At 40.5% G+C, this 9,721-nt stretch overlaps 1 protein-coding gene and 1 non-coding gene across 2 annotated transcripts; both read left to right on the forward strand.

Annotated features, from left to right (window-relative positions):
- Nucleotides 1-5,371: 5,371 nt before the first annotated feature.
- On the forward strand, nt 5,372-8,756 carry RPL30 (ribosomal protein L30). Its single transcript, XM_022584729.3, has 5 exons — nt 5,372-5,400; nt 5,507-5,558; nt 5,819-5,964; nt 7,787-7,917; nt 8,657-8,756. Exons 2-5 carry the CDS (start codon nt 5,538-5,540, stop codon nt 8,704-8,706), a joined length of 348 nt encoding a protein of 115 aa, XP_022440437.1. The 5' UTR covers nt 5,372-5,400; nt 5,507-5,537; the 3' UTR covers nt 8,707-8,756.
- On the forward strand, nt 8,347-8,478 carry LOC115801945 (small nucleolar RNA SNORA72). The gene has a single exon (XR_004022322.1). It is a non-coding gene; the product is annotated as a small nucleolar RNA SNORA72 (small nucleolar RNA).
- Nucleotides 8,757-9,721: the final 965 nt, after the last annotated feature.

The following is a 9,721-nucleotide window of genomic DNA, read 5'->3' on the forward strand; positions in this document are numbered from 1 at the left end:
TATTGAGCCCAGGTAAGTTCCCCCTTTTCCCCATCAATTATGTTTTAGGAGTTGACTTGGGTATCTTACTTTGCCTCAGAGATAACTTGTTAGTCAAGTCATGGTCTCTTCCATTTCTTTCAGAGGAAGCAGTTTATAATCAGGTGAACAGTAATAATCAGGTGCCCCGAGGATGTCAGGAGACCTTTCTCACGAGACACCCCAATGCTTGCTCAATGGGCTCAAGTATAAAATGACAAGGATAGAAGGTATGTACGGGCTCACACCACTTAACATGGTTTTCCTGGCTGAGTGCCTGATTTGCCAGCAGCAGCAAGAGTAACCAACTGTAAGCCTCTGAAATGATATCCTTACTTTGAAGATCTTGCTTGCGGAAGACTTATTGGACCTCTTTGGGGACAGCAGAGAATCTTTACTGTAATACACACTGGATTAAATTTGCTTTTCCTGCCCATCATGCCTCTGCCAACACCATCAATTAGGGGATGGTATTATCAAGCCATTACACATCCATCAAGACATTACATTCAGTATCATATCTTATCAAAGAACTCACTTTACTATGAGACAAGCAAGGTAATAGGTTAATTTCTATGTGATTTACCAGTCTTTCCATATACCTCATCATCCAGAAGAAGCCAAACCTATAGGATGATAGGGTGGCACTCAGTTATGGCACAGACAAGGTGAAGCACCTTTGAAAGTTGGGATGCTGTCCTGAGGTTTGCAGAGTGTGCTCTGAACCAGTGACTAATAAATGGCGGTGCCTCCCCCATATGACCAGTATACACAGATCCAGTTCTTACTCTCCAGTCTTCCTGTTCATTTGGTGAACTACAAAATAAATTCCTTTTCTGCTTAACTGGATAACTTGTTTCTACTGCTTACAAAATAAGTATCTAAGCTAAGATATAATGCTTACTCTCCCTCCCCTCTCCCAGACCACACTCATTCTTAGCAATTACCAGTCCTGTCTTATTCCTTTAGTCCTATCTTGATAATACGGAATCATAACTGATACTGTGATTTTACAGGCTGATGTGTTACATCTTGAAGGCATAGTTCGTAAATCTTTTTTACCTTCAAGGACTCCTTTTATCACTTTTCTTTGACATACCCATGTTATGATGTTGTCACAAAATTGCATTTATTATCTATTTCTCCATTAAGTAATCAGGGACATTTTCTGATCAGCATGACATGCAGTGTTACGGAATTAAATTTTACTTAAAAGAGAAAAAAAAGAAGCCTGTGCATTATAGCTTTATTAAGAATAAAAAGTATATGTTAGACTTTTCAAATTATTAAAAATAAAACGTAAAACGTCATACTTTTGTGGACCCTTAGAAACACAGGAATCTCATTTAACACTAAAATTTCAAAAACTGACTCTAAGAAATGTAAAACTACTCTACTTTGCAAAAGTGTCACTCCTCCACAGTAAAATAGTGAATAAAGTGCTCTGGGTTCTTTGTATCCAAGAGTATAAAAATATACCCATTTTGAAGAATGGAAAAATTATTTTTAAGAAAATAGGAGAAGGCATTTCTCTGCCCTATTTTTAATGCAGTGCAGTCTGGAGCATTCCCAGTCTGAACAGAAAGGGGTATAGGAGAAATACATTGGATTCTTCATTATTGTGGAGGCAGAAAGGGTGGAGAGGAATAGGTGGCATTCATTCCCTCTTGTCCTCTGTGGGTTCAGAATTCATGTCTCAGTGTATGTATGTTTAGCTAGCTGAAAGGCCACCAACATTCACTGAGTTTACAGGGTCTTTTCACTTGGATTCACAATCCCTCCCTCTCCCTGCTTTATTTCTGAGCATGTTTAATGTCCAGGGTGCCTTAAGAATATGAAGGCTGAGTTATGACAATGAATATGATAGATTTAACTGCTTAACAATAAGGGGATGGGCCAGTGTACTGAACCAATGAACAGCAGATGATCTTGTTGGTATCTGCTCTAACAGGGAATGCAGCCTGTCACTTTTCATTCTCATAGCAAGTACAAACCAGAAGCACAATAAATGCAGGTGTCTTCAGAATTCTCAGAAATTTAGAGCAGTGATTTTGGGGAAGGAAAACCAGAGAGCCTTGTGTGAATTCTGTCCTGTCACATTTACCTCTTGGTATTCTTTCTAAATCACTCTGAAATGCTACAGACTAGCATCCAGAAAAAATAAAATAATGTCTGAATGGCAAAGTCCTTTCTTGAAACATATAAATTCCTCGACTTTTTGGTATGAAGATTTTCAAACTCACAAAAAGTTGAATAGTACGATGAATACCTGTATGCCCCCCATGTGGTTTTTCATTTTTATTTTTTAAAATATTCTTTTTTTTTTTTTTTCTGTAGTTTTACTTATTTATTTATTGGCCATGCTGTAGGGCATGCAGGATCTTAGTTCCCTGACCAGGAATCAAACCCAGACCCCCGCCGTGGAAGTGCAGAGTCTTAACCACTGGACCACCAGGGGAGTATCACCTCACCGCCCCCCCGCCCCCCCCCCCGCACTGTAAAGTCAACAGTTGTTAACATGTTGCTGCATTTGCTCTACCTGCTTGTTTATCTACATTTATTTTAGGATTTTATTTACATTTATTTTAGCAATTTGGAAGTAAGTTGCAGATATTATGACACTTCATCTGTAAATACTTCAATACACATCTCTTTAGAATAATGACGTGACTTAAAGTAGCTATTTTTAATGAAAGTAATAGTAATCTTCTAACACAGGGGTCAACAAACTATGGCCTGCAGACCAAATCCTGACTTGTAAATAAGGTTTGACTGGAACACAGCCGTGCTCATTCATTCAATGAATGAAATTCATTCATTTACATATTGTGGCTGCTCTTGTGCTACATCAGCAGAGTTAAGTAGTTGCCAAAGAGACCATATGGCCCAAAAGCCTAAAATCTTTACTATTTGGCTCTCTATAGAAAAAGCTTGCCAACTCCTGCTCTAATAAATACAAGTGTGGAAATATTTACAAAATCTTCATGAGCCAAAGGATTTGACTGTTGTTCTTGCATGGCAAGTGTTTCTTCCCCTAGCGTTTGGGTTTTGCAATGTTGTGAACCACAACTTAAGTTGTGGATGGGTGCTGCAGTGGGGAGTTAGGGAGATAGGAGTGGGCCTGAGGAAGAGAACTAACATCCACTGCACACTTATTATGTACACGGCCCTGTTCTAGGTGCTTCATACACCATTATGTTTACTGTGATCCTCATAACAATACCATGAGGTAGACATTATTATTCCAGTTTTTTGATGAGGAAGCTGAAGCTTAGAGAGGTTAGACAATTTGACCAAAGTCCTGCAGGTATTAAATAGAAAAACCAAGAACCTAAATATATCTCCAAAAAGATATGGCAAAAATCAGTTAAGATACCCTAGGAAGGATTCTCAAACATTTTGTGGTCATGGTTCATATATATGAATGTATGGATGAATGAGTACTTTGGGCTTCCCCGGCTTCCAGTACAAAACCATGGTAAGATCCCTGTGAGAAAGCACCTAAGGCCTTTCTTTAAAATATAGTGAGGACGGGGCTTCCCTGGTGGCGCAGTGGTTGAGAGTCCGCCTGCCGACGCAGGGGACACGGGTTCGTGCCCTGGTCCAGAAAGATCCCACATGCCGCGGAGCGGCTGGGCCCGTGAGCCATGGCCGCTGAGCCTGCGCGTCTGGAGCCTGTGCTCCGCAACGGGAGAGGCCACAACAGTGAGAGGCCCGCGTACCAAAAAAAAAAAAAATATATATATATATATATATAATGAGGACATTAAGAAAACAAAACAAAATATATATATCGTGAGGACATATATTAAGGACCAGAAATTTGGTATTATAAAATGAAAAGCACCGAGGAAAGTCACCTCAAGTGCTTTAATCATATACTTTCTAAAATGCGGGTAATATCTGGCCTGATTACTTTGAGGGAAAGTAGATATTAAAAAGCATTCAAAGTATAGAGCTCATTATAAAAGTGTAAGGCATCATTAGTTTGTGTCTCTGTCTAAGCATGCATGCCTCAGAACCAACTAGGCTATTTCATTCCTCTCTACTTCTCAAATTTATGTATGAGAATCGTGGAGGCTGCTCATTAACCTCAGATTCCCGGGCCCTACATCCAAAGATTTCTTCCACAGACCTGGGTGGGGCCCAGGACTCAGAATTCCAGGTGATTCTGAATCAGGTGATCTGGGAGCCATACTTTGAAAAATACTGCTTTAAGATATAATTGATGTTTCACAAGCTCTATTGAAAACAACCACTTTTTTTATTAAAAAGGAGCTCTTTACGTAACAATACGTGCTGTAAAATAATACAATGTAAAATAATTCAAGCAGTACTGAAACATACAAAGTAAAAGTAAATGTTCTCTCCTCACCACCTACTCTTATCTCTCATCCAACATACGTTCCGATGACTAGTTTTCCAGACTTGAATTGTCTGTGCATATACCAACATATATACTGGTGAAGAATGATGAACATTTGATGTTTCTATTTTTGTTTTGCTATTAAAAATTAATGCTGAAATAAATATACTTATTCTCATGTCTTTGGGCATGAGAATGTAGGATAGATTCCTAAAAGTTGACACACGATGACAGCTTACCTAGTGGTCAGATTTTACCTTTATTTGCGTGTGTGTGTCTGTGTGTGTGTGTGTGTGTGTGTGGTGGTGACTTTCTGTGCCTAATATTTTGAATGATTCGTTACTGATATCTGTATCAAGGTCCAACGTTCACAACAAAAAGATTTTTAATTAGACCTGTTATCACCCCCAGTGAAAATTCGGCTTACAAGTTCCCACTAACACGGCCACAAAAGAGGTGAGTTTAGGGGAGCCAGAGGGGGGCGCCACCGTTCTCTGACAACTTGTACAGGCAACTTGGGTGAGTGCACGGAGCTTCTTCAGCTCCGGCGGAACCGACGGCAGAGGGTAGACCCGGGAGCTGCGGCACACCCCGGTCCTCCCCGAGTCTCTTCAAGAGCCCCGACTTGGGGCAGAGATGCGCTCAGCGGCGCTAAGACCGAGGTCCAGCCGCCGCCGCCGCCGCCTCTTCTCACCGCTCCTCCCGCCTCACTCTCAGTCGGTTTCTCCAACTCGCGTCCGGTTCCACGTTCCTCAGTCCTCAGCTATGAGCAGCGGAACAACACAGACGGCGAGGTTTACGGCCCGCAGCCGGCAGGTGAACAGCACCAGTCAGCTGCCGAAACAATTCGAAGCCCCTAGAGATACCCACATCAGCCCTTCTCTTCTTGCCCCGCCCCTTCCGCTTGTGATTTGCTTCAGCTTCCGGTCACGGGGTCTCAGCCCTGACGTGAAGCGCTTGGAATTGTGGGATTTCCTTCCTTTCTCGCTCTCCGGCCATCTTGGCGGCTGCAGTGGGTGAGTAGGCTGTTCTGTACCGAGGTTTAGGCCACGCGGGGAGTCCAGGGAGTTGCTGTTTGGAGCTTCGGATTCTAAACTTCCTGTCTTGTCCTCTGTGTTCTAGGCTGGGGGCGTCCCGCGCCTAAGGCAGGAAGATGGTGGCCGCAAAGAAGACGGTGAGTGTAGCAGGCCAGGGCTGGAAGCCTGTTCACATGGAGAGATGAGTCTCGGCCGGGGCGGGCGGGTCCGAGCACAGTGGGCGCACAGCGTGCCCGCTGGCCTTGTAGGGGTCCAAAATAAACCCGAAGGACTCTCCCAGGGATTTGGGACCCTCTGCGGAGGTTTTATTAAGGGGTTCAGCTTCCAGGAAGCTGGATCCAGTTTTAAGTGGTTACAAACAAGGCCTTCAAGTCCGTGTTACATGTTTGCTTTGTAGAAAAAGTCACTGGAGTCGATCAACTCTAGGCTCCAACTGGTTATGAAAAGTGGAAAGTACGTGCTGGGGTACAAGCAGACTCTGAAAATGATCCGACACGGCAAAGCGAAACTGGTCATCCTCGCCAACAACTGCCCAGCCTTGAGGTAATTGAAAGAACCTGAGTATGTTTGTCGCCCACTGCAAATTGGTCGTGAGCGAATATCCAGGAATGTGAACTTGCAATCTGGGTAGCATAAACTGGGTATCATGTAAAATTTTGTATTACAGAGGGACACCTGGAGAATAATTTAACGGTTGTTGATTTTGGGCTCTTGATTTTTCTCCCCCTCATCATATTCTCTCCTCGTATGAGGTTCTCTTTGGGAGAAATGCGTGGCAGAAGGGGTGAAAACCAGAGAACGTCAAAGTTTGAGGGCAGTGCAGAAACATAACTTGTTTGTCCATGTGTCCTGCCTTTTGGGCCGTTTTTTTTTTTTTTAACTTTAAGATGCTTTAAAAGAGCTTCATTTTATGAACTTGCTGTAGTGTAGAAAAGCTAAGATCAGAGAAGTTCAGGCTGGCCTGTGGAGCTGCAGGTTCCCCGTTCACCCAGTTTTTGCTTGCCTCACTGTTTTGAAACTGAATTTAGTTGGTATTTTATATAAGTTAAAGAAACTTGGACCATGCAGAATATAAGCCGTGTTTTCAGTCCCTTTCCCTTGTTGATTTTCTGTGGTAATATATAACCTCACAGCATTTTATATAGTGTCTGTAGGTAATTGGCAAAGCCTGGAGAGATCTCTTCTTCCATCCCATCCCCTCCCAAACCTTTGGTCTTATTCCAAACCTTTCATGCTTACCTTCTATAGCAGTGCTTTTCAAACATGAATATGCACACAGTCACGAATGACCTGGTTTAAATGCAATTTCTGATTTAATGTATCTGGATTGGGGCCTGAGATTATGCATTTTTAACAAGCGCCTTTTGGCACTGCTTGTCTGCGGATGCACACTTTGAGTAGTGGCAACAGTGTATTAGGACTCCCTTCAAATTCGTAAAACCGTTCATGTCTACCTACTTAGTGGACACAGCTGCTAACTCTGGGTAAGTACAAGCATATGGCATCCCTGGTTTTATTGCACTTCACTTTATTGTGCATCGTAGATACTGTGGGGTGGGATTTTTTTGTTTGTTTGTTTGTTGTTTTTTACGAATTGAAGGTTTGTGGCAACCCTGCATTGAATAAGTCTGTAAGTTCCAGTTTTTCAACAGCATTTGCTCACTTCATGTCTATGTCACATTTTGGTAATTCTCGAGATATTTCAGACTTTTTCTCTATTATGGTGATCACTGATCTTTGATGTTACTACTGCGACTCCCAGAAGGTTCGGATGATAGGCAGCTTTTTAATTAATTTATTTATTTTTGCAATAAAGTATTTTTTAACTAATGTATGTATGTTGGTTTTTTTAGACACAATGTTGTTGCACACTTAATAGGCTATAGTATAGAGTAAACACAACTTCTGTATGCATTGGGAAACCAAAAAATTCCTGGGACTAGCTTTATTGCTATATTTGATTTATTGCAGTGGTCTGGAATGAATATGCAGTATCTGAGGTATACCTGTAATATTACTCTCCATCTAGGTTTCAGAGCACCAGAGGGTGATAGAAACGGCTTAGAAGTTGTCATGGGAATTTTATAATGTAAAGTGTCTGGCGATAGTAAATGCTAAGTAAATGATAATTTTATTTTGTACTCTACTCTTTTCCACAAGCACAGGTATTTACTGGTTGTCCCATCCCTTGTAAGGGATCCAAGGAAGGATGATATGTATTGAATAATGGATATGGTAATGTTTTTAAAAGTAATAACTGGCTTACTGTTTGAAGGCCTTACCAACATTAGAACTAATGAGAGAAGTAACATTTAATCTGTGTTACTTGGTATGATATTTATCTACCTTGTTTTGGTTCCCAAAGGAAATCTGAAATAGAGTATTATGCCATGTTGGCCAAAACTGGTGTCCATCACTACAGTGGCAATAATATTGAATTGGGCACAGCGTGTGGAAAATACTACAGAGTATGCACACTTGCTATCATTGATCCAGGTATGCTTTTTAAATCATAAAGTAATTCTTTTCCTTTATGATGTAATACAAGTATTTCTTGCTATACAAATGTCTTTAGTTTCTAAGTTCAGATGTTGAGGATTTGGATACAGCAAGGGATATCCTGTAATTTTATTTTACAGAGAATTGATAATGAATGTCAGTACAGAATTACCTTTTTATAAATGAAATTCTCTTTACTTTGAGATCATGAGTTTCATTTCATGCAGCACCTAAGAAATGATGACTTCAGGGCCTTGGTAAAAGGTGAAATTATAAAGGGACAGAATAATCAGGTGAAATGGTAGAAAAAAGGAACATTTACTGGCTGCCTGAGAACAGATGGATAAAATTAAGTTGAGAAAAAGAAGGGCCTACAGAAACATGTCATGCTTTGAACTTACGAATTTTTAATTAATTCATAAAATACTGCGAATATTCTCGCTGTTCTGATGTTGTAATAATCAGGGCAGGCTAAACATTCGCTATATTAAGACCATGCATGTGTCCCCGGACCTAGTTCTTTTCCTAGGTCTGGTTTTATAAATGCTGGTGATAAACTAAGTCTGATTTAATTGATGAATCTTATGTGGGAAATGTCTGTGACTCTAGGTATCCTATCAACCTTGAGAAATGGTAGCACAGCTAGTGTAATAACTTTGGAAGATAACAATTGCTAATTTGATGATTACCTGTTGACATTAAATGAATTGTAAAATTATTGTGTTTTATTTTCTAGGTGATTCTGATATCATTAGAAGCATGCCAGAACAGACTGGTGAAAAGTAAATCATGCACAATTTTTCTTTAATAAAACTGGCCAGAGCTTGTTTTAAAAATACTGTATTCATTTCAGTCATTTTTTAAAATTTCTTTTTGTTTCAGTGTACATTCCTGAAGCTAGGATTAGAGGGCATGGGGCAGCTAGATATATTGGCAAGACTTCCCAGACATTGCTGTTTCTTTCCCTGTTTTTGTAAAGGGAGCACACTGAGTTCCTTTCCTGTACTAGATTTTTAAGAGACTTATTAATTTTCATCATTTTCAGTCTCAGGTTATTGTTATTTTATATTTGAGTATGTCAGAGGCAGCAAGGTTCCATACCCAGAATCTAACCAGAATTGCAATTTACAGTCGAGCTTAAATCCACCAAATCTGAGTAGCAAAGAGGATTAAGTGAAGTATGTTCCTTCCACCCCAAAATTTTCACAGGCTGAGAGAAGTTCTGTTTAATGAAGCAAGGTCTTACCGAAGGATGTGCAGTGGTTAGGGTAGAAGAAATGTACTTGGACAACTTAAGAATATTCCTAGATCTTCAATAGTGTTAATTCCACAGTTTTGCAAAGTGTGTTTTATATAATTATAGTCCTAAAAGATATACTGTGAGGTAGGTTTGGTGTTCAGATTTTGGGGAAACTGCATACTACATCTCCCAAGTATGTCCTATGTAAACCTTTTCCCACATTTAATAATATCCTTTGGAACATTCAAAGGAGTTAACTTGGGGGAAAAATGTTGACTTAGATTTACAGAGCTGAATATTGCTGGTAGGGTATACCCTGCACAATTTGTGTTGGGTTCTAAGGTTGCAGAAGTGTCAGAAATGTCTTTTGGTCTTCAGAATCAATCAACTTGGGTAGGCAGTTTTTGGTGGTAGAGGAATGATCCATAGGAGATGTGGATGCCTTCAGTACACTATCCAGGAAATATTTACTGAACTTGGAGTCAGAAGGCTACCTCTTAATAGTTATGTAACAGCCATGGGTGGGTCAAATTCCTACTTCCACAGGTGAGGGAATTGGTT

This window comes from Delphinapterus leucas, chromosome 17, assembly GCF_059928025.1.
Source record: "Delphinapterus leucas isolate spDelLeu-1000000601 "Yukka" chromosome 17, BTC_Dleu_Yukka2, whole genome shotgun sequence".
Lineage (NCBI taxonomy): Eukaryota > Metazoa > Chordata > Mammalia > Artiodactyla > Monodontidae > Delphinapterus > Delphinapterus leucas.

Coding starts and splice junctions, on each gene's coding strand:
- RPL30 (XM_022584729.3), top strand. CDS start 5,538: ATGGTGGCCGCAAAGAAGACG. Junction 5,559..5,818: donor TGGTGGCCGCAAAGAAGACG/GTGAGTGTAGCA, acceptor TTTGCTTTGTAG/AAAAAGTCACTGGAGTCGAT. Junction 5,965..7,786: donor AACAACTGCCCAGCCTTGAG/GTAATTGAAAGA, acceptor TGGTTCCCAAAG/GAAATCTGAAATAGAGTATT.